This window comes from Mugil cephalus, chromosome 3, assembly GCF_022458985.1.
Source record: "Mugil cephalus isolate CIBA_MC_2020 chromosome 3, CIBA_Mcephalus_1.1, whole genome shotgun sequence".
Taxonomy (NCBI): domain Eukaryota; kingdom Metazoa; phylum Chordata; class Actinopteri; order Mugiliformes; family Mugilidae; genus Mugil; species Mugil cephalus.
This window is the reverse complement of record NC_061772.1, coordinates 6121809-6147367: the sequence shown is the minus strand read 5'-3', so window position 1 is coordinate 6147367 and position 25559 is coordinate 6121809. Positions and strand designations below refer to the sequence as shown.

The 25559-nt window shown below is 42.6% G+C and overlaps 1 protein-coding gene across 2 annotated transcripts in view; it reads right to left on the bottom strand.

Annotated features, from left to right (window-relative positions):
* dennd2b (DENN domain containing 2B) overlaps nt 1-25559 on the bottom strand; it is a 42778-nt gene that overhangs the window by 870 nt on the left and 16349 nt on the right. For both annotated transcript variants that reach the window (XM_047580696.1, XM_047580695.1), the window contains exons 3-19: nt 22859-24142; nt 21325-21470; nt 17074-17195; nt 15925-16140; nt 15436-15532; nt 15217-15261; nt 14638-14822; nt 13664-13773; nt 13148-13217; nt 11250-11327; nt 10041-10181; nt 9799-9947; nt 2440-2617; nt 1832-1873; nt 1345-1456; nt 400-639; nt 76-162 (exon numbers count right to left, since the gene is read on the bottom strand). In XM_047580696.1, coding sequence (XP_047436652.1) covers nt 76-162; nt 400-639; nt 1345-1456; nt 1832-1873; nt 2440-2617; nt 9799-9947; nt 10041-10181; nt 11250-11327; nt 13148-13217; nt 13664-13773; nt 14638-14822; nt 15217-15261; nt 15436-15532; nt 15925-16140; nt 17074-17195; nt 21325-21470; nt 22859-24142 — 3302 coding nt within the window. The remainder of the gene's footprint in view (nt 1-75; nt 163-399; nt 640-1344; nt 1457-1831; nt 1874-2439; nt 2618-9798; nt 9948-10040; nt 10182-11249; nt 11328-13147; nt 13218-13663; nt 13774-14637; nt 14823-15216; nt 15262-15435; nt 15533-15924; nt 16141-17073; nt 17196-21324; nt 21471-22858; nt 24143-25559) is intronic.

Genomic DNA, 25559 nt, shown 5'->3' with positions numbered 1-25559 from the left:
CAATTTTAAAATCCTTTGAAATCCTGAAACCTGAGACCAGCCTCACACATACAGCGTGTCCGCTGCAGAACTCACCAAGGCCTTTAAGGAACTTGTTGACCCCACTCTGCTCCGTGTCTGGCAGTTCCTCCAGATACTGATCCACCCTCTGCTCAAACAGACCTGTCAGCGGGACAACAGGAATAAATTTCAGAATTTCAGGATGGAACAATTACTTTATCTGCCAGGAAGAGCAGAGACATTGTAAAAATGTTTAACCACTAGAGGTCAGTATAAGTACAATACTTTCTGTTGCACTGTGAGTACTGAGAGTGTAGGGGTGGGGACCCATGGCAAAGACCCACTGCCTTTCATACAACATTCATACAAACCACAGGAACTCAGAGAACAACAGTCTACCTTTGGCCCGCGTCTTTCTCAGCTCCCGATCTTGAATGAACCCTGCAAACATCTGAGACTCCATGAAGACACCAAGGAAGCGACGGATGCTCTTGGAAGCCACAGACTTGCGGAAGGCCTCTCTTTGGAAAACGCGCTCTCCACGCTCATTCTGAGCGATAAACAGAGAGTAATGTCCAATAGTCTCCAGGAAAAAGCGGATGAAGGCCTCAGACACCAGGCTGTTTAGGGAGTTATACTCTGTGGAAGAAAGAAAACCAGAGCTGTTACTATGGGGCATCGCTAAAAGAGATCAAAAATCTAACCTTGCAGCAGTGGCGTTTTTGCTCATTTCCTACAGTCCTTTGATGAGTTATATTATATCCCTCTCATAGTAGTTAAGCTGAAGAGGAGTAACTGTTGTGTTCAGAATTATTGTGAAAATCCACTGTTTAAATTCTTCTTTAATGCTCGTGAAAAAAGGTTGACATTCAGCAGATGCACCATAAGCACCGCTGTCTAGATTCTTGTTTTTATTTTACTAGGAACCTTTAAAAAGCCTAGTCAGAATACCAGAACTTGACTAACCCATGTGGGAGATGCTCTTGTACTTCCACCAACAGATGCAGAACATTTAAGACATAATGATAGTAATTTCATTTTCATGGGAAGAAATTTTAAGGTATTCTGCGAGTCGTTTTGTTTTCACCCCATACAGCTTAGAAATGAATCTTGTATGGAGCACATGAAAACCAGCCAGCTGGAAAGGCACTTTCACTCACAGACACACCTGTATCTCACCCCTAAGACGAGGCTTAATGACTCACTATGATGAGAAGTCTGCACACAAGATATCATTTACCAGCAAGTTTCACAGACCCGCAGACTGAACATGTTCTACTGCGCACTCTGTTTCTCTAATTAACGTCTGTCATGTCAGTGAGAGATGATGCATCACTTATTCACCTTCGTCTGACTCGCTGTCAGAGTCCTGGTTGATGATGTCATTCCTCTGCTCCAGCGCTTGCTCAAGAGCTGCTTGAAGTTTCCGTGGCAACAGCGAGGCCTCGTCGTCCATCTATAAACAATAGGAAACACTGCAGTTACCAGTGATAAACAACAGTGATTGGAGAACAAGTTTCAAAGGCTCAGTCTTACAACAGAGAACCGCATGTTTTATAACCTCTTTAAAGAGAGACTGTGTAACTTCAGAGACAAGAAATAACACAGTCTATCTCTTCAGTCTGATACACTCTGGCTTTGTTGCTTACTCTGTCAGGATTACTATTACACTGTGACTCTGGAACTGGTCTCTTAAAGCCATAGAACATCAGGACATCCTTCGATGTATTTAAATCAAGTAACTCAAGAAAATCTTCTTCCGATTGTTGTACAATTGACACTTAAGGCCACAGAAGTCACTGTTCAGTTGATGGTAAGAGATAAGACAAACCTGTCGGATGAAGCGGTCAGTTCCCAGGTCGACCATTAAAGCCTGAGAAAAGAAAAAAGGGGCATATCATTATTAGATTTTTTTTTGTTTTAAGATATATGAATCAATTAAATGTAGAATCAGAATCAGAAGGAGGCCAGTGGCTCCATCCCAAAGCTACTTGAGGTCATGTCATGTGTTGAGAGTGTGTGTGTTGAGAGTGTGTGTGTGTGTGTGTGTGTGTGTGTGTGTGTGTGTGTGTGTGTGTGTGTGTGTGTGTAGGAGGTGGAACAAGATTAATTTTTGCCATTTTTGTTGAAAATTTAATTCTCACACATGAAATTAATGACTGAAAGTATGACCTAGACAAATGACCTTAGTTTTGAATCTTTATATTATGACAGCATTTTATGCATGTGCATTGTCTTAATTCATCAGCCAATCCAATAGAATTAAATCCTCACAGACACAGGTTCTGATCAGGGAACAAAAGAACAAGAAGACAGAGACAGAACTATGTGGGGCATTACGATCAACTGTTGGAGACATCAGTCCGAAATGTAAAATTCAGAGTTGGGATAATGAAATACTATCAGAGGTAAAGACAAAAAAAAAAGATGGGTGTTCACCTCTTCTACCGGCAGATCTTTAAGCTTAGGCAATGAACTGGACAGCAGCCCCACCAGAAAGGGAGTGGGACAGCAAACAATGTCCAGCATTGACCCTGGCAGCACGGGGATGAAGGTGTGTTGCCAGGAGAAGGGGTAGAGCAGCGCCACCACTGCATGCATGCAGCTGGACAGGGTACTGTTAATGAGAGAAAAAGGCACACACACACACATCAATCACCTTTAAATGTTCAGAACTACACTCTGCAGACGCCACGGCAGATTAATGTGAACACTGTCAAAACGGGGAACATGCGTCACATTTTTCTTTCAAAGCTAAAAGGGGGGACGTGGGCTGTGTGGTTAAAAGATTTTCCTGAAAAAATATCTCCTGCTCCAGTCATGCGAAGTTAAAAAATATATAGTTTTTCAGAATGTTTGTATCATTCTCACTGAATCACTAACTGGGCCACATACCAAACTACTAAAGCACAAACAGTGTATTTCCATCACTGAGTTCTTTCCTCAAGTTAAATGACTATTTGATCCTATTTTCTCTGAAATAGTTGCTTTTATATGAGGCGTAACAGCACAGCTAAGTACCCTGTACTTTGACTCTTTGTTCTTCCAGCTGCTCATCTTACGTACACCGAGCTCCAGCAGACAGTCTTCTGAAAGGCTTCACGTCACAAAAACAAATGAAGGCCTTAATCTATTGCATTTCCACTTCTCCCACTTAAGAGTTTAACACCATCTACTGCAGACCGCAGTGAGCAAGGGGGAGCCCAATAAAATGCTTTATTGTGACATTACTCTATTCTTGTCTGCAGAGGTGGCGTGACTTTGACATGTTGCTATAGTTAAGCTGGAAGCTTGTTGACGCAATAGCAACAAGCAGCAATTGGGTTTAACTCCGACAGCTGTGGTATAACATCAAAATCACAAATAGCAGCCCGCCTTTCTCACGATCCGTCGCTTGTTGACAGTGGCTGACCCTCCTCCCCTCTGTCTTCTACATACTGTCCAGTCCACGTACACAAAGAGAGTGAAAATAAACTGTGGGTCCAGTCACACACACACACACACTCACAAACGAGCACTAAATCAGTATGGATAAAGAACAAGACCAGGGATCAAACATGGTATGCAACACATCCTATTGAAGATATATACACTTTTAATGAGGAATGTTTTCCACGGTCGTTGTCATCAACAGCACACAGAGCAGGCAAGTAAACAGAACGTACTCCCTTTTATGTGACCTCAATCTGTTTCAGCCCCGAGAAGCTTTACTGACTAAAGTTGGAGCAACGTACAGTTAAGTGGGATCAGTACCATAATCAGTGTGTGTTGAGAAAAATGACAAACTCCCACCGCCTTTTCCATAATATTCTTTGGGGCTACATGCTTGCCACAAGCCTTTTCATCTCGACTTCCCACGAGTCAATTTGCCAAGATTAAAATGCGTTTTCTTGACAGGGCAAAATAGAATTACACCAGCGAAACCCGGAGGCTACAAAAACCACAGCATTCTGTCTTTTAGGCCTTTTCCAGTTCACTCAAAATATGAAGCACTTGCAGCTTTACTTTACTTTGGCCAGCCTGATTTCCATTTGCCTGAGGAGGGCTTGATAATTCCTAACAGATCCCATCTCCTGGGTTTGACGAGTTCCAACAGGGAGTGATGGGGCACAGATCTCAGAAACCTTGGCCAGAGGCAACGCATGGCCCTACACTCCACTGATACCAAAAGGATCGATTACACTCAGTCTCCAACCACACACTCCTGGGAAAAAATGAACTTGCAATGAAAACACTCGGCGCTACCAGAGGTTGCCACTCAACTTTGGAAAGAGAAAGGGACATTCCTGTTAGATACAGACCACAATGTCAGATATCCACAGGCCATAAAGAAGAGATTTTTTTTCCTAGCCACCATGTCAACTATTTGTAATACATTAGGACAATTAAACACCGTAAAGACAGTACAGACTTTTTATAGCTATGCTTAGAGACTGAATTGATGTTTTATGGTGGTTTAGATTGTGGATCTAGAGGTTGTCCATGTTATAACTATTGGATGGCTAGTCGTAAACTTTTTTTTTTTTTCAATTTGTTGGTTTAAAATCCAGTAAGTGTAAACACAGCAGCATTCCCATCAGCCACGCTGTCCATTAATAGCTATCAAATATAATAGGAGGGCAGCAGTGTGAGCGCGTTAGCTTGTTGAGGATAATATTTAGCTTATAGCACCCACTCTTGCCAAAATACTATCTCCTGAGATCCTTGCATGTCTGCAGACATTCTTTGCAAAATAGGAGAACATCAACATTAATCTTCTGTTCATTGTTTCTGTGCCACGTTGAGTAATCAGAGCAAAAATCCACGTCTTGATTGTTTGGGAAAATAAGGCTGAAACATGCCAAGAAACAATGAATTACACTAAACAACACATTTAAAAGCACCGCATTTAAAAGTAATCAACGCGAACGACAGGAAAAGAAAAAGAAGGTGCAAAGGCAGTGCAGAGCTGTTGTGCGTTGAGGTTTGGGAGCTAATCCTGACATATTAGCTCTCACAGGTCTTGCCAGGCCTGGCTTAATGTGTGCGGGGCTGAACTGGCAGATACTCCAGGAAACATGGGATCAGCAGGCTTGGTCTGTGAAGCCCAGAGGAGAAGGATGAACGTCCGTGTCCAAGAGAGAGAAAGAGAAGAAGAAGGAGGGGGATAAAAAGCCTGTATCATCAAATGCAGCTCTGCACAGTGTCAAGCAGTTCTGGCATGGCTAAGACCGATTCCACAGGCAGAGGACAAAGAGGACTACGTCGAGCAACCTGAACCACAGCTGCCAGACACCAGCTGTGCTGCAGAGCTTCACAAATACATTCTTCAGTGTTGCAACTAGAAATCATAAAGTGGCAGCAGAGTGTGTACAGATCTATAGGACGTCTACGGAAAGCTGCACGTGGTGTATTTTTATCCTTTATAGAATGTTCTCTGCTTGCTCCCTTATTCCCCAAATGAATTTCCCTCACTTCCTGTCTATAAGAGTCTCAAGCAACCAGCTCTCTGTCCAACAGCAGAAGAATTTTTACAATGAGAAATGGCTTCTTGAATGAAAGCCCTATTACACGTTCTTATTAAAACCACAATGGTGCCTGAGTGTGATCGAATCTGTATAGAGAGGAAGAAGAATATAAGCAGAATATAAGCAGGTGTCTGCGTATATAAGAAGATGAGCATGTATAGGTGGATCCTGTATACATCCACGTGGTAATAGCCACATCTCTGTAGACTCTTTGAAAAACAGAAACATGTTTACAGTGTCAGTTTCACTCCACCTCTGAGTTTAATACCACACTGAGAATCTGGTCAAGTAGCTGAAAGTGGTTTTGGCTTAGCACCAGCTCTGTAGAGCGTGTTAGAGAAAGTGTCTGAGAATAACACTAAACGGACTAAATAAACTGAGCAAGCTAATGTAGGTGCTGATTAGAAAACGCCTGCAGCTGCACCAATAATTCTACCTGTCTGAGGACAGTCCCCGCCGATGCTAAAACTGCAGCTGCAACAGACCACACTGCTGATGCATCACTTTCAGAAAATGGAATATTACAAAAACAGTTCGTATTTAACAAACACAAGAAACTTAACATTTTGTACACGGAGGGGATGAGAGTCTCTGCAAAACTCAAGCAGCCTGCTGTGCCACTGAAAAGTGAGCTTGATTAATTCACCGTAACTATGAGAAAAGCTTTCAGCCATTGTTAAGTTTCCCTCGATAGTCTCCTCCTCCCTCACTCATTCTCTTCAAACACAGACTTCTCATGTTTCATTAAATCTCCTCTCTTCTTCTTTCCTGCCTCAATCCCCAAATTACAAAAAACAAAGCTTCTCGGTAGCCACGTACTACGTGACGGCAGTAAAACAAATTGAAATAGTGCAGGAAAGATTTTGAATTTGTGTGTGTTTTGTGACACATTTTTTTGGTTAGCACAAACATTAGTTTCAATCAAATTAATGGATTTATTCATTAGATTTTTTCCAAAGCAAGGCGGCGGAGAAATATTTTTCTTGACAATGTAATCCAATATGAAAAGCAATTTAGATCCAATATGCAGTAAAACTGTGCAATGCTTATGAATAATAGCATCGCACAGTTAGTTTGCTAACTTTTTTTTTTTGGATTCTGACTGTTTACACAGCGAACCTCCTTCAGCCTGCGCAGGTCAGTCGAGTTAAACAATTACAAAGTGACATAGCTGAGGATGAGTTTATCAGATTAGGGCTCCAATTTGTTGTTATAACAGGCACCAGACAGCGGATCATTGCTTCATTTTTGAGCAGAGTTTTATGTAGATGAAGTACCTCTCTCTGGAAAAAACAACAAAAAGTTTCTGTGTAACCAGAGTTGCCTAAAATGGCTTTTCCTCCCAGTTCCTGCATGTTTTGGATATACATTTCAGTGGGAAGAAGCATACATCGTGCTCTACTGCTGAGGTATTTTGGGAATGGATTATGTGGCAGAGCCCCAGAGGGAGTAGCTCTTTTATCATGGGTGCCTTAATGCTGCAGTGAGGCCCTGTCACTGGTTTTCAAAATGTACCATAACACCAGAGCCCTGCATGCACTTGAATCCATACATGCACAGCACACACACAAACACACACATGGCAGAAGATTATACTGTTACAGGCATCAATCGGAAACACTGAATGCATATTTACTTCATGTGTATTACCTCCACTGCAGACATTTTGACAGATTTTCCACTTCACAGTAATTTAACCATCTGCCAGTCTGCATTTGAGGCAGGTGTTCACAGTCTTGGTTTAGCATGTTATCATGCCAACAGTTGGTAATTAGCAGAAAACACAAAGTAGGTGCTGGGACAGATGGGGATGTCATTAGTTCTGTAGGTATTCGGTCATGAACAACACGAAATGAAACCATCCTGAGAGCTATAAGAATGGCCAAATTTTATGACAATCTAACACACAAACAAACAACAACAATTAGTTGTTGAATTATTTCACTTAAAAATGATAAACGTGTGTACCGTGGTGGTCGTAGAGGAAGGATATGATGACTGGTAAGAGAGAAAATGTTTCTTCCTTTGAAAACCATGAATGAATGAATTTGTCTGCAATCACAAACACATCTGCAACTAGTTTCTCATTTCAGCCCTTTTTACTGTATGTTTGTCTCTACAGGTACGTTATTTCCATGTCACGACATTGTGGATTTCTCTACTACTGGGCAACACGTCATGTTAATACTGTGTCGTGAGCTCCTTCGTGAGTCCCACCCACTGACTCCTTGATGTTATCACCTCTGCTAATGAGCAGCTAAGATGCATTTTCTCCAGGGACACAGAGAGCGAGGTCGCTCATACGCAGGGAGTAAACGTGGCATCGTAAGTCAAACAGTGACAGTTGAGCCACAGATCACACAGGGCAGAGTCGCGCACACAGGAAGTGCATTCCTTCCCTCACAGTCACTGCCCCCACTGATGTTTGTTTAAACTGGGCTCTGATACATGGAGAGATTACTTCTCCACTCAAATCTCCTCCCTATCCACCCATGCTTCCAACGCTCAAAAAGTACCAGTCATCGGTGAGAGGACAGAGTGGGACACTGAGTCCTTGGAGGCTCTTCACTTCTTATCAGCTCCACCCTCTTCTTCTCTGGCAGGGACTCTAACTGGTGTGATCCACTTTAACTGTGGTATCAAAACTGGCAGCTGGCTGACTGACCTCAACATAAAACGTCACAATGAATATTCACTAGATGGTGCATCTGTGGAGTCACTGCAGACAGGACCTCAGTGTAATTAAAACTCTTCTCATTGCTCAGTTTGAGAACATTTGGAGGCCTGGAAACAGAGGTGGGCGATCTTTCCAGAAGATCATATGACGATGGTTTGGGGTAGAATCACAAACCACAATCTGACTCACATTTCTCCCCACAGATTTAGTTGAACTCATGTGATCACATGATTAGTTGTGCATACGGTTGCCTTGATACAAAGCCCTCGACTCAAGGCTCACAAATCATCACATCCAGCTTTATTAAAGCAGTTTTGACTGGAAGAGCTGGTTTGAATTTTTCGTCTTTCAAGGTCTTCACTGTGTTTAGTGCAGTTCTTCATCAATCATGCCGCTACATGTGTTACAAAAAAACCAAAGGGTGTTCAATAAACATTGTTCTAATTGCGTCACGCCCAGTCAGAGCTTTGCTTTGTTCATGAGCAGGACAGTTTAGACGAAGCTGCTAATTATCCTTTTCAATACAGTACATTGTACTTAACTCCTCTGAAAAGCAGATCTTCTACAGACGTCACAGCTACTAGAGCTCACACAACAAAGTCCGATGACAGTCTATACAATCGTACTAGTTGTCGTCATGGTCACTGCATTCATGATAGCCATTCAGTTATTAGCAGTGGAATTGGTCAGTACCACACTCGAGCTGCCAGTATGTCATGGGACCCCTTTCCAGTACCTAGGTTTTCCTAGGTGTGGACACTAAAATATTTATGGCAACATGCTACATTTCTATAAAAAACACAGATCAGCCAAAACATTACAACCAGTGACGGGAGAAGTGAATAACATCGACCATCTTGTGACAATTCAGTGTTCAGCTGGGAAACTCTTGGACCTGGCATTCATGTAGATGTTACTTAGATATGAACCAATCACCTAGACCAGACCAGACCAGACCCCCCCCCCCCCCCACCCCCACCACCCCATAGCAATGACACTCCTTGATGGCAACAGCCATCCCCAGCAGGATGCAGCCTGATGCACAAACACACAAAAACCTTTTAGGAACAACTCAAAAAACATGTACAAGGCGTTGACCTGGCCTCCACTAGATCCCAAACTGACCAAGTATCTGTGAGATGATCCACAGAGACCCCCACTAACAACATACTGTTACCAGACACCACAGGACACCATCAGAAGGACCATGTCCATTCTCTGATGGGTCACAACTGCTTTAGGGAGACCTGCACAATATTAGGAAGGTGGTCATAATCTTATGCCTGATCAGTGCACCTAAATATATGATGCATATTTCATGTCTTGAAACAGTCTTTTTAATTATATATTCAAACAGTAAAAAAGTCTTAATGAGCAAATTTCACACACTGAAACAAAACAACTTGTCTACTGTCAATAACATAATCTGTATAATCTGTATTCTTGTTCCGTAATCGTTACAGAGGGTTTAGATAATGAAAACATCCACTACATCATCCACTACATCATCCTCTACATCATCCACTACATCATCCTCTACATCATCCACTACATCACAACATTTCACAACATGAAACTCATGACTCAGAGCATTGAGAGTGGCATAAAACTGACCTGAGTTTATCAGCCACAAAGATGACTCTGCGTTCCAGCAGTAGTGAGGCGAAGACTCTTATCACCTGCCGTACGCTGAGGCATCTGAACAGACTGTCAAAGTCCACGTGCTCCAGTCTGGAGTCGGTAGGCCGCCTCAGCTCGATGACCTGCAGGACGACAGAGAACCACGCATCAGGTCTGGTTTACTCAAAGCAGCGAAAAACAAAGCAGTTGTGTTTTGCTTTGCCAGAAACTCTGACCTCATTTCCTGCGCCAGGCAGGAAGGTCTTCACTTTGATAATCTTCCCTGGAGCAGGAAAGGGCGACTCCATCAGACTCCTCATGAAGGGATAGACCAGTGCTGCTGAGATGCCTCTCCGTCTCTCTACCTCATCCAGGATCTGAGCAAGGGAAAAAGACAGTTTTCTTTAAATATGTCAGCTAAATAAACCTCAACTGTGCACAAATCAAATAAGCTCCACGATTATTTACAATGGCGACAATGCATTGAAATATTTTTTTATGTATCTGAGCACTTACAGCTGTCAAGAGCTCATTTTTTGTTTTGAAAAATATCTATTTCCATGCTTTTGTGATTGGAAAATTCCACCCAGTGTGTCTTTCTGACTGTTTTGGTCCAAACTGCCTCCTGTCTGGAAAGTTGAAATGATATCATCCCACTTCTCTCCATCTCTGTGTTTGTGTGTCTCCCTCTCACACATAGTCCATGTGAAATCAAACTCTGCCATCCCCCTTTATCGTGAGAGCAATTATGAAAGCAATACTCCTTTCTTTTTTATCAGAGGTTTGCTGCTGTTCTGTTCTCAGAGTTCAGACATTTGAACCGTTCCCTTGCTATCTTCTGTTCTGGTACGTGCTGAAGGTCCTAAAATATCATATGACTAAAAACTAGACAATCTTTGGCACTGGTAATAAGTTGTTCATAAATTAAGTGCTAAGTGGTGGATTTATTCCTTTTTAACTTGTCTAATAAATGCAGATTTCAGGTTTTTCATCAAACCGCTCCCATGAAGTCTCCCAGGGTTACACACAGCCCTACTTATTTAACAATGATTACAGCACATAGTGTATGCACAGTGTCTGAGTCTGTGTTATTTTCATGTCATATAGCAGCCGCCTTGTTTCAACAGTCTGGATTCACTCACTTTGAGTTAATAAAGTAATCAGATAAGGCTGAAAAAGTGAAACAGAGTGATTGCTCTGCTCTGAGTTAGCAGCAGTGGGACAAACGTAAAGGAAACAATCACTCTGGGAAATGAAAAACACAGAGACCGGAATAAGGTTTACCCATGAACAGGCATAGAGGCTCTGCTGAAAGTCATTTCCTTCAGCTGTGAAACGGGTTAACCACAGTTACAGCACCACATACAGCTAGCAGGCTGTAGCTGGCTTTCTCTTTATGTGCGCGCATGCATGTGTGTGGGGCTGGAGGACAAGACTGAACTCACTGTAGAGAACAAGTCAAAACAGCCCAGCCTGCTGATGACACAGTACACCTCAGGAAGGCGAGGTCCTTTCCCAGTCGGCTGCAAGAAAAAAAAAAAAAAACACAGACTGATTGCACATGAAGAGATACATACACAAATACTCTGAAAACCAACGAGCCGTATAGGATTACATTTCCATTAAGTTAGGGTACGTACAGTGTAAGAAGCGGATTATAAATTGAAACTGCAGAGGCCATAACATGAGGACGTTTAGCTAAGTCAAGCCTCCAAATCTCTGGATCATGCATATCCCTTACTGCAGCTGCCCTTTTGTTTGAGCCTCTCTGCCTGGTAACCGTTCACATCATTCAAGCACAACAATTTGTAACACTTCTGGAGATTTGTAGTCTGCAAAGCCCGAGCTAAAATAATGATCTCATTAGGGCTAGTCTTCAGACTCCTACAGAGTCACTTTATACCTCTCTGCTCTCAGGCTGAATACCCCGGTGTGTAAAATAAATATGAACTCAAATATACAGTATGAAGTTTCATGGAAATGCCATCACGACGGGCACACAGCGATAACATAGCACGAAGATAAGTTGTAGCGGAAGTCTTTAATTCAATCTGAGGTGAAAGGCTTTCATGTGGATACCTCCTTTCTAAACACAGGTGCTTTATCTGGCCCTGCTGATCATATCTACCGTCTTCTGTGCTCTCATAGTCCATTATGCGCCTCAAAGCGGCGGAGGCACAGACACAGACGCTCAAACAGCGTAGACACAAAAGAAATACAGGCACTCAACGCCAATCCACTTGTCCATATTAGGTATACAATTTTCTCCTCTTGTTTCTCCTCCGCTTTTCCAAATGGATGATTAAATCAACTATGTGGAGCTTGATTCAAGTCCTCAGGAATGCTCGGTTGCTGCCAACTGCTGGACAGACAGCAGGGAGGAAACAAAGTTACTGGAGGGGAGCTGCTCACCTCTCTCTCTCTCTCTCTCTCTCTCGACAGTACTTTCATTAAAATCTGTTTCTGTCAGGAGGAATCCCAGATCAACAGAGCACATCAAGCGCAACTGAGAGCGGAGTCGGGAACATTTTTGTCAGACAAAGAATTGCATACACATTGCAGTAACATAAACTCCAAAATACCGAATGGTGAACAAAATCACCACCACATTCGCGGAATCCCACACAGTCATGCTCTCTACCCACAAACTAAATGGGAAGCTCACTTCAAAGCCCTCCCCAGCCTCATTATGGAGAGGAAACGCTCCAGAATGACAAAGTTTGGATTTTTCATGGTTTCTCTTTGTCTTGCCTCTACTGAGAAACTGAGCGCTGGGTTATTATCCTCAATTAGGATATTTTTGTTATGCATCTTCTAACTATCACCATCAGCACTTTTCAGATAATACGTAGTTATTTCCATATTTTAAGATTCACATGTGATTATTTCAAATTAAAAATGCATTTATGGTGACAGATTTATAAATGTAATTAAATATAGGACCACAATACATTTTTATATACTTTCAGGCATTTTATAGCAGACAGAAATCCACGTTCCTATGTGTAGTTTAGATGTTCATCATTTCAGACTTGTTTTTTCTTCTACACTGAAGCGGATCTGCTGCTACAACAGGAAGTGGGACAATCTTATTCAGCATCTATATTTTTTCCACAGATTTTTAAAAAGGGTTTCACGCCCAGTTCAGCTTTGTACTGTTTTGTTTGTTGTTGTTTTTTTTTTAATGATTCCTTTCCTGTTACCACAGCGCATGTTGATGCAACACGTTAACAGCGCCACAGGAAGACTGCATCACGTTCGAATAGGAACGCCTGTCACAACAAACGGGGCTCAGCAGGGTGTGAACAGGGAGTAGATGATGAGGAACTGAACGGTGGCTCACCAGCAGGCGCCTGCAGTACCCAAACCTCCTGCTGCCGTCCTCTCCAGTCAACATGAAGGAGAAGGTCTCGCTGTAGACGAAACAAATGTACACACACGAGGGGATCAGGCAGAGGACGTAATTAGGACTGCACAGCACTTTCCTGTTGGCCCTGGCCTCATTTCACATTTATGCAATAGTGTAGCAGGTGCACTAGGTAGATAAATGTTTATTTTCCTACACGCTGGCAAAAAAAAAAAAAGAAAAAAAGGGTGGAGGTGTTTGAAATATAACCTGCGCCGGAAAATAATTACTGATAAGAACACTGTAGTTTCAGAATATGGGGAAATGGAAGTTTGAAATAATCATATTTCACACTTTTGTCAATATTGCATATTGTAACAGCTAAAACCTATTGATTTTACACAAAAAGGTCAATATACACATCACAGAAAGTATAGTGAAACTAGATGTATTAAATCCCTTGCAGCTGCAGTACAATGAATTTGATCCTATGTGGGAGGTTCCCGACCATACCTGCTGTATTCTGAGACAGGACTCCAGTCTTTTGCATCTGGGAAACAGAACTGAGGAATGGCTTTGAGCCTCTGCTCTGCCTCCCTCATCTGCTTGGTGGGCCTTTCCAGCTGTGATGAGGAGAGGAGAGGAGAGGAGAGGAGAGGAGAGGAGAGGAGAGGAGAGGAGAGGAGAGGAGAGGAGAGGAGAGGAGAGGAGAGGAGAGGAGAGGAGTTCATTCTCCTTCAGATGACACTCTCATCCCTTTTTAAAAATCCCCAAGGATGTCTGAGTGACCTATAAATATCCAGACTAATGTTTCTCCCATTCAAGGTTAAACTTTTGCTCCCCCCAGTCTCCTCATTAAACCAACAATACATTTAGTGTCTTGTGGACATTGCTGTTGAAAATTTAACTTAATAAAAGGCCCTCACAGTGTGAATTTGTATTTGTGGCTTAAATTATTTTATGATAACTGTGGGGAAAAGGCCTCTAATAACTCTTATAACACTCACAGCAAGCACGTTTAAAAGCCATTAAATTATAGTGATGATGTGGTGGAAACCACTTCAGCTTTGGAAAACATTCAACAGTGCAATACGCCAGTCAGGCAAAACATTATGACCACCTTCCTAATATCATGCAGGTCTCCTGTGTTGGGTTCAGGGGAGGGGTCTCTGTGGATCAGGCTTATTCTAGTTCATCCCACAGATACTTGATCAGTTTGGGATCTAGTGAATTTGGAGGCCAGGTCAACACCTTGTGCTGTTTTTCATGTTTTGTTTTTGTGCTTGTTCCTAAACTGCCCTGTCATGTTATGCCTGATCTGTATCTGTGCAGTGTATCTGACTCCAGAGCTGATACGCCTAACACAGTTCCTTGTGAATATCTGAGGTGCACTGACACATTAATTTGTGCATGATGTGTAAAAACAATTCAGCCCATGCCAGGTACAACAGGTGGAACCAGCAGCAGGATTCAGTTATGAGTTTTACCTTGGGGAACTGGTATGTGACCTCAGGGGAGTAGGAGTTCTTGCTGGGTTTCTTTTTCAAAGAAACAACCACAAAGTACTCAAAGAGCTCTCTCTCCTGCCACTCAATGAGCTGCAGCTCCAGTGTACGGTAGCTAGGGGCTCGTCGGAGGATGGACTGTAGTTTTAACAACCTCTGGGTGTGAGCTGAGGAGGGAAACAAACATCATCCACACAAGATTCATGGTACAGCATAAAAATCCAAAGCTCACGTGGTATCTAGCTCCAGGCTGTCAGGAAATGAAATATTATATTATTGCACATATTTACCAACACTATGAAACTTTAGAGTCGAACACAGGGTGAAACCCCGACTAAATCAGTTTATTCCTCTTATTGCATTTAGACATGTAATGAATGGTGTATGTTCTAGTGACAATTTGCAAATACGGCAAATGTTTCAGTTGCATTTTTGAGGTCTGGCCGGTCGAGCCGGGGTCACTTGCTAAATTCTGAACAGAGAGAAACACCTCCAAGAGAAAAGTAAAGAGCTAAGAGAAATATAGCACCTCTCCAGGGCAGTGTGAAAGCTGTCACTCACCTTTGAACCTGTCATCAGAGTCACTCTCACTCTCGCTGTTGTCATCTAGAGGCAGACATTACACAGACAAGAAGGTTTTCCATGGGTCAGAGGGCAGTTTCACAAACATGCGTTCATGTCACAAGAGGGACACAGTGAGAATTCTGTGTGGGCGGCTGAGACACAAATATTTACACACTCATCTGGCCAGTGGATTAAGGGAATAAAGAAAACCCTTACCTCTCAAAGATGCAGTCTCAACATTGGACATGGACAGCTTCTTCAGCCTCTTCTTCCCACGTTTAGTGCAGTAAATGGAATTGATCCTCTGGACCAGCTATAAACAGAGCAAAGAGGAAATTCTCTGTGAGGAAACTAAACTTTTGTTTCTTTTGATCCTAAGTATAGAGGAAGCAGGGATGTACCTGGCCAAAAATATCAAGTGCATAATACTCTGCATGTGTGTTAGGGGTTAGAAAAATAACACTGAAAGGCTTTGAGAGGAGTTCTTGAGAAAGGGCTGAAATTTGTACAGTAATTACATGCGTCAAGTCACTGCGTTTTAAAAAATCTTTTTTTCTAAACTTAGGAATTACAAGTGATCCCGAGCTGCTCCGAGTCTGACTCAGAAACCTGAGCTCGTCTGTGAAGCAGGAGCGGAAAGACAACACGGTCAGAGATCTGCAAGGACTTAGTGTAGGTGTTTGTGTAGGATCCAGCAGTGTGTACCTTGGGGATCCTCCAGTGTCTGTGCGAGGCCATGGTATCACTGCCGCTACAGAGACTATTATCCAGCAGGCCACAAGACGATGTTGACACACCGATCTGGGGATGGAGCAGCATTTCATCGTGGCTGTAGCGCTTGGACAACTGTGACAACCGGTGGCTCTTCCTGTCACTGGGACCAGGGAGACGAAGGGACTGGCTGCTGGGTTTGGAAGGCAACTAATCACAGAGGAAAGAATACAGAAAGTTTACTACACGTTATCAATCCTACAGCTTTTAGAGTTAGTTACAGCACACAGATTAATGGTTATTATTTACCAAAGCACAATAACGTATATGAGATCGTGACTGTATGTAAACCAGTATTACCCTTTCCACTGTTATAAATTCTTATGTTTCTCTCTGTACAACGACATCTTAAGTGTACTGAACATAAAATGCATTCAGTCGGGAAAACACAGCATGACTTTTATTGCGTAACCAACAAACACAAAGTACATTGTATTTTTGGAGGTCAGCACTGATCTCTTTGAAAATGCTTCTTCAAAAAAAGAATGGTTGATTTCTAAATAAATAAATAATTTAAAATAAACATCTAATTATTTATATATGATTATTATTATAATTAAAACTATTCCAGTGGCGTCACCTTTGCGTCTTTCTGTTGTGCAGAAAACGCCGCTGTGTGCAGCATAAAAGCAGATGTGATTTGCTTACAGGGTGATCGGAAACAAAAACTGGAAAAAAATCCACTTATTGATGGTCTTCTTTATGAGAACAACATGAGTTTGTTTGGTAGCACTGTAAACAGATTCAGCAGTTCTTCTTCTGTTGTTTTCATTACAAAGTAGCAGCTTAAGGATTGTTTTGCATCAGTATTGACCAAAACCCCCTTCGCGTTATTTTTATAGTGAAACATGTTTCAGTGTTGAATAGAGGAAGCCAAATCTGCAGATGGGCCTTTCTGTGAACATCGCCTGGTCTAAACATGTCAAACTGTTTCCTGCAGCGACACAAATGAGGTGTGAGATTCTTTGAGAGATCTTATCCAGGATTCAGCACTCACACCAAGAGAGTGGACGTACGTTACCATGGGGAAATACATCAGATGTTTACATCTGTGCTGCTGATCCGAGCAGGCTTATGACTTACCTGCGGTGGAGAGTTCAGCTTCCGGTCCATAGTGCTCCAAGACCTGCTGCTTTCTGACAGACCAGGCTTCCGACCCAAACTCTTCCGCTTCAGGTCAACATCCTCGTATGGATTCTCCTTCTCTGTGGGGATGAAGTGAGTATGTAACGGTAGCAGTAAAGCTAGCAATCTTCATACACAGAGGTTGTTTTGACAGAAGACAGATGAGGCTAAGGAGTCAAAGAGGGTGAACAAAGGGCAGCAGAGGGTGTCAGGGGCACATAACGGCCTCTCTGTGGTCAGTCCAAAAAGAGATCAATCACAAAGGTAAGTCAAAGGTCATTCCAAGTCAACTGCCTTTTTTTTTTTTCCACAACAGTTTCTGTTGGCACCGGGCCGCACAGGCCCCAGTGGACCCAGCTGAAACTTCTGGACACACACACCGGAAACACAGCTGGTGAGTCACTGTCCAGGCATGCTCACTGTCTGCAGTGAGAGATGATAAGTGGGTCTTCTTCTCAGTGTTTCTATTACTGTTTGAATATATAATTAGAAAGACAGTTTCAAGACGTATGCAGCATATGCCTAGGTACCCCAATCAGGCATAACATTATGACCACCTTCCTAATATTGTGTAGGTCTCTCTTGTTGCCTCCAAACAGTTGTGACTCGTCAGAGTGTTTTGTGTATTTGCTATGGGGGGGAGGGGGGTGGGGGGTTCAGGTGCTACATGTCTGAGTAACATCCACCAGGTCCAACGGTTTCCCTGCAGAACATTGTATTGTCACAAGATGGTCAATGTTATGCGTTTTAGTTTTCCTGTCACTAGTGTGTAAGTGTATAAGTGTATATTTTTGCGTGTTTCAGCTACTTTCAAGTAAGTTACAACATTATGTGGAATTTCAAATAAGGTGTGAGCAATAAGATTTAACAAACAGATAATTCGTACATAGTTCTCTCAGTTATTCACTACTGACTACAGACTACTGCTCTATAGAAAAGGAAAGTACATTACAGAGCAAAGCTCCCAGTGATGTCACCTGGCAGAGGACCAACTTCAATAAAGAGAAAACTTGTGTAACGGCACAGTTCAATGTCTATTTAGACGTGTGCTCTGAGAATAGCTTTTTGGCAGGGTCTGAAAAAGGTTGTGAGAAAGAGAAGAAACCACAGTGAGGAATAAAAACAGAGCCAGATGGCGTCGAACTGCATGAAGGGAACTTTTAAAAGAAAGAAAATCAGTGTTATCTGTCAGGAGAGGCTGAACAAACAAGAATCGATTTGGTAGCTGTGTTCCTTCTTCCTGAGGACATTAGTTTAAAACGTGATGAACTCTGCTTCTCAAACAATGAGCATGTGTTTCTTAAACACCTAAGATTGAAATAGAGCCAGAGCTTTGTTCGGTTATCTATTTGTAGGTTAATTATTGAACCTGTGCATACACCCATGCATGCATACACAGACACGTACACCGCCTTCAGAACGCTGAGTTAAGTCACACGGCAAATTGGCTTAGGGGAGTAATTTTCTGAGCATCATTAAAGCTGAGGAGCAGAATAAGAGGGTTCAATCTGACCCCACGTTGCGCTGCTACTCCATTAAACTGGAGCAATACTGTAATGACAGCCTGCTGGGAAAATGATATGTCTTTACAGCTGCTTATGTACTGGAGGGTACTAATCTACTCCTCTGATTACAAACATCCACATCACTCGCTGACACACTCCCAGACACTCAGTATTATGCAAGGAGTGGACACACCTCAGCGGTGCATTGTAATTGTAAATTTTTGCGTTAACAAAGGCCTTTCTGTGAAGGGTGAGGCACAGGACAAACTATACCAACGGCATCTGTATCGACTAGCCCTACAAAGCAGAGCGCTACAGTAGACACTGTTCCAAACAGCAATGTGCAAGAGATGAAAAACAGGTTATAGTTTGCAAGAACACTTGACAGCACCGTAAACCACACAGTGTTTCCATCGTTTATGATCGCTCTGGAGATGTTATGTGAAAGAATGCACAGTATCTCGTGCACAAAATAATAGGTGCATCTGTGTATGTAATTGTCTGGGTGTAACTACTAAATCACTCTTCACATGTACCAGATCGTCTCAAAGATTTATTCACAAAGGCAGACAGCTGAATCATGGTGTCACCGGGGCACAAGATATGATTCATCTGCCCGTAAACACATCACTCAATGGCACTCCACTTATCAACTACACAAGCACTTAAATAGTGCCCTAATAATAATAATGCCCTAACACTATCTATCATGCCAGTGTACAAACCTGTGAAACAGGTTACAAATGTCTTGGAGTAAACATCTGTCGTCTAGCACAGTGCCAAAAACGAGGCCAGACTTAAGAAAGTGGATTGGGACATGTGGTTCACTGCCTCAGATGCTTGTTATAATAACTGCAAAAAAAATATGCGTTTCCTATAGCTGTGGCTGTGTCTTAAATGAATCATCAGACCTGGAACCACTTCGTAGTGCTGCAGTAGTAGTAGTCTGTACTGAAATCCTTCACTCTCCTCTTGTAGAACTTCAGTTTAACAGATTTTGCTTGAGCAGTTTCAGTCTTACTCAGAAACAACGTCTTTGTCAAGACCTAACTAAGCTGGGCAAAAGTGAATTGCAAAGCTGCAGACTACACACTCAACAGTGCTGGATGAACAATGGGGGCTTTGTTGGGATTCACATGAAAATCTGTCATGCCCTGATGCTCTACCGCACATCTTCAGCCAAAAAAAAAAACAACAAAAAAAACAAAGCTTGTGAGGTTTAGGCAGATCCCTGATTCCATTAAAAAGCGATAATGTTGGGTTTGTTTATTTTGAAAAATCTAGCCCTTATTTGGTCATCATTGAGCACTTATCGAGAAAAGTATTCCACAGTGTGAAAAGTTTTTCGTGCATGTGAAATCCAGGCCTCATCGCAAGCCTGCACTCACACTGACACACATTTTCACCACATTAAATATGTACCGGGGGAGTTGGCAACTGAGCTGGGCAGAAGGCCGGAGGTCATTTGCTGGTGGAAAGGAATTTGGCTCTTCAGCGTGTCCAGCATTTCATACACACATTATCTCAGAAAACAAACTACTGATCCTGATCGTGTTTATTGTGAAATGTACAGCGTGCCGTGAGTTTTCTACTTCTCTGTCTATGAACATGTGTTTGGGGAGTACTGGGTAGCAGCGTGTGAAAAATGTAGATAACCAGACTATCAAATACAGCCTTCACAGCCACATGTTATCCATTAATCTTAAGTTCAGGCTGAGTGCTCCTACTATACCTTAGATTTCACATGGGGCAGATGCAGGAGGAGGAGTCACCCTCACGATCATGGCACAATGTGAGTCCCTGAGACCTTTTACTGTTTCTTTCAAAAGCCGCTGTTGCATTTAAAGTGGTCAAATGATGAGTGTATGTAGTCTTTGTAGAAGGTTCTGATGCAATGATTGTATATAAAAATGGATGAACCGTTAGCGACATCCCTCACAGGATTCCTGAGGAGTGATTTTGAAGGTCATGGCAGTGCCTGACTCCTGGCTAATTCAAAAGTGGTGGGGTGTGAATGAACCTGAAGCAGGAAAGTGGCATCTAGCAACGTGTGAGGCCACCCATCTGTCACTCAAAGGGGCAGCACCCATGGTTACGCATAACTTTTAGCCTCGATATCATACCGTCTACCATCTTTAAATACAGGGGACTGCCGCCAACTGTTAAAGCTGAGCATTACTACTTACAGTTTATATTACATCTGGTGTTATCTGAGCAAAATACAGTCATAAAAGTATAAATACACAATATGCATGATAAATATTTGGAGCCTACTGCTATAATTTCATCCACCTCATCCAGATCTCTGTAAAACACCAACCAAACTTTGCCACTGTCTCGCTGTAGGAGCCGAAATCTTTTATCACTGCAAGTGATGATTTTTTTTTTTTTTTATAGTTCCATAAAATAGTCAAAAATACCATCCACCACTTCCCGAAGGCAATGCTGACATATAAGCTCCCTTGTTTTAGCCTACCACCAGTCTATCTATGATAGATATAGAAAACCAGAAAATATGCACATTCAAGAAGCATGCTAGAAAACGGTTGTCACCTTTTGACACAAAAATAAGATTCACAAGGATAATATCAGTTTCTGATAAATCTTCTTTGATCAAATTATCATTTTAACATAAAACTGAAAGAGTGGCACAGAAACCAGAGTCTCTTTCTTGTATTCAAAGCTAGCAAACCAGAGTGCTTACCTACTATGTCCTCATAGGCATTCTCCTCTAAAGTGCTTTTGGAATTGGGTCGACTCCGTGTGTCTCTGGTCAGTGCGCCATTCTCCGTGGGTGAGGACGGATATGAAGACGGCAAGCTTGCAGCATCCTCCGACTCGCACGACTCCCTAGACAGAAATGAAGAAAGCTGAAATAGACCAAGACATGGAATAGTCGAACACACAAAATTACAGGGAAGGAGAACCGATAAGCATCAGTGTATAACTTAAAGAATCTAGATAATCTAGATAAGAATCCAGATAAGAGAAGACAGGAAAAATAAAGTTGGTTTTAAAAATAGTCCAGGCAGTCAGTTTTACTTCAAACCTTCGCAGTGACACTGAGAAACACTGAACAGGTGGCTAAGGCTCCTCTAGCATTCCTATCGCAAATCCAAGTCACTGTTTCTTTCTTCCAAATAAATAAATAAAATCCTTACATTATAAGTATTAATAATAAAACAAAAAAAACTCAACAATCAGCATGTGCTCCGGTCACGAGGAAACTTCGGATTAGTCACAAGTAAACATGCAGATCTCTTACTATTTCTGAGTGTTCTCTGTACAGTGTCAGGCACACATCACATGTCAAAGCACTGCAGAAACTGTTTGCTGAGCTACATTAGTGCAGGGATCTACAGTATGGTCATGTCGCGCCATCGACAGCTTGTGGCTTTTAAGCCTGGTCTGAAATTGCTGGAGCCACAGGAATGTTAAACACAGAGTCCAAGGGATGGATGTTAAAGGATTTCATGCCCGTTTCACATAAAGAAGATGTGAAGACGCCCCACCCTCACACAAAATACTGAGTACGCCTGACCCCGAGAGCTACAAAAGAGTAGCACTGAGTAAAAAAGATTCATTAAACACATGTTTGATTTATCTGTAAATGCTGTTAGTTAGTAGGTAAAAAATATTGATTTTCTATAAGTATGTACAAATTGGTAAGTCACTCCAGAATTAGTTTCTGGAATATATCAAGCATCAAATGTTAACTAACTGTAAACTATATATATATATATATATATATATATATAAAATAAAATAAAATCCGCTATTTTTAGTTTAGCAGATTTTATTGGGTAGGTAGTTCCTACACAATAAACCTATGGTAACAACATTCATGGGGAATTGTTCTCAGCCGAAGCTGCAGAATTTGCAAAAACAACAGAGCTCTTCACATTTCACTGGAAACCATGAATCCTCACTAAAGCAAACTAAGCACTGCAACCAGACACAGTAATCAGTTACTTATTAAACATGAACATCAACAAAGCAAGCAGCCACAATCAGCGGTCAAAATTCTTTACAAGAATTTCAAAGACGCTACAAAGTTCCTCAGAAAAAAAAAAAAAAGACCTCAAAGGAGACAATCTCATAGTCATAGACGCGGGTGATTCATGAAAATGTCTCGAACAAACAGACACTGCTAACTGTAGTTAAGCTGACTGCACCAGTTATCACGCATTTTCACCTCAGTGATAGAGACACATAGTAAGCAGATGTTTTTGCCTCACCTGTCCTGGAGTCTCACGGGGGTGCCCCCCTCGGTCTTGGCCGTTCGTGTCATGCCAGGTGCAGGGGTTGAGGGCAGAGGCGGAGGAGACTCAGAGGCTCTGTCTGGAGGTAGTCCATTGGCTGGCAAAACAACCGTCTGGTCCCGTTTGGCGTCGTATTCAAAAGTGCGTTTGGGTTTAGGTAAGGGGTTGACTGGTGTGCCAACTGTTGTCTGCTGGCTGGGTGGTTCTGGGCTCTCGGACCTGGCTGAGCTCACACTGAACCTTTGTCTGAGTTTAGAGAGCTTATCAGACACCAGAACAACATCTGGTTCAGTGGCCACTGAACAAATGCTGCTGCGCTTACTGGTGCATGTACTGTCCAGGTCATCACCTATCAAAAAGGATTTTTGTCTTGTCTTGTCAGGAGCGTAGCAGTTACTCAGGTATCGTGGAGGGAGTGGGCTGGGATTCTCCTTCAGGGCTTGCTCAATCTTTTGTATCCTGTTGAGGACTGCTGACGTCTCTTTGCGAGCAGACAGGGAACGCACAAATGTCCCTGAGGACTCCGTCTTACTTATCCTTTTCTGAAAGCGACCGAGGCCATCTTTGTCTGGGACCCCTTCCTCTTCTTCCGTCTCTGTGTAGGAGCATTCAGAGAACGCTGTGCTCATCCTGCGGACTCCCTTAAAGTCAAAAGTCTTCTCGCTGCAGGGAGAAGAGAGGAGGCTTGGGCAGCCCTCACTACCGCCTACGCGCTCGCCTCCTCTTTTATCCAGACACAAGCTCATCCTAGGTAGAGTTACCCTTCTGCACTCCCATTCTGAGATCTTTTTGCGGATTGTTGCTGGGGGAACACCTACTACTGAGCGGGTGAGGGAGAGGGTACGTTTGTGGCCTTGGTTAGAGGAAGGTCCTAGTGAAAGTGTACTCCAGCTCAGGGGCCGACCATTATGTCCATCACCTGCAGCGAGATCCCCTTGATTCTCCTTCTGCTCCTGGACACTCTGACTCTCCTGACAGGACCTGGTTTGAGATGGGGGCTTGTAGATAGAGAGCCTGTTGTCCAGGCAGCTGATGCTCTTTGACTTCGTGAGACGGCCTTGGGTCTCGGTTTCACCTGCGAGCGACGCACCACTGCACAGGCTCGCTGTCTTGCTGTTCCGTCCAGCACGTAACAGGAACCTGCCGTCTGTCCTGACGTACCGACTCTGCTTGCCAGAGTTCTCACTGTCGCTGAGGAGGGGCTGCTGGCCCTGGCCCTGGCTGGCAGAGAGAGCAGGACACGGCGATGTAGACTGGCACCTAAAACAAGACAGAGGAAAGTGTGAAGAGATGTAATCAAAGCATTCTCTGTTAAGAATCCAACATTAACAAGCAAAAAGAGGCAAGTGATAAAAAACGCCAAAAAGTCTGCCCAACCCTACCGCATGCACAGAATGAAAAGTAACAGAAACCCAACGTGGAACACGTGAGAGAAAACTGTAAGGAATCAGCTGAAAGGTTTAAATGAATTTCCAAGATCAAAGACAGAACGAAAACTTGAGCTACGTATTTAGAATAACCACAGGAAAATATTCTGTCCTTCGCAGCATGAGATCAAAATAAAGGCCAAAGGAAATACAGACTACATTAAAATGCCACTGTGGATTCTTCCACATAATCCAATAACTTGAGGAGAATCAGCGTGGATCTCACACAGAAAGCAGAATGCCTAAACAAGATTTACGCTCTTACCTGTCGAAGCCTCACCGCTGCTATCTGGGCCTCAAAGCCTCCACTGATCCCTGAAGCTAAGAGATAGTATGCGCAGCTGTAGTCCCACTCTCACTGCTGACTCTGTCATCGATTACCACATGCACACAAGTTTTCTCCCAGAGCTCACCTCCTTTAGTATTTCCACAGAAAGGCAAAATTTCAACATACATCCACCGCCGCACTACTCTACCACTCATAGTCATAGGTGCAGCTTCTCATGATGTGACTAATTCTTGAGAAAGTGAAGCACTGGGAAATCTGATGTCATAGTCGTGGTTAAAATAACAAGAGTTATGGGAGGAGGAAGCTGAGGGCAGCAGAGTGTAATACAACAATGCAGGTTGGGACAGATCCGGCTTCACACCTATCTGCCCTTCCCTAGTTTCATTCTTCCTGCTCCAGGGTGGAGAGACTTTTACAGCAGGTCGGAGATTTGAGCTTTAAGAGCACGATGGATGTATCTTATATTACTTTCCTTGAAGGAATATGAAAATTCAAGACTGAACTATTTTTTTCTGACTTGATGGCTAGTGCTCTACAGTTAATTGAAAATGTAAATGCTTGCAATGTTGTGATTAATATATGGGCTGATATATGAACTCGGTGGACATGATTTAGCCAAGAACAACCAAACATGATACTGTGTCAGAAAACACTTCATGTGAAAATAGTTTTGCTTTTGTAATCACTCATTCTCATATATATAAAAACAAAGTATTCGTGTTAGTATGTCCTCACGTAGATACGATCGGTCCCCAAGTTAATAAGTTTCCAAAAATTATGCTGCAGTGATTTTTTTTAGAAAAGTAAACAAATTATTTTTACAAGGCCAACAAAGAACTTCGTCATCTGTCCTAATCTCAACCCATACACGTATCTGCCACTGCAAACAATCCGCTCCTAAAACACAACTCCAGCTTTTGTTGAGTCATAGATCTAAATAATAATAATAAAACAGAATTAA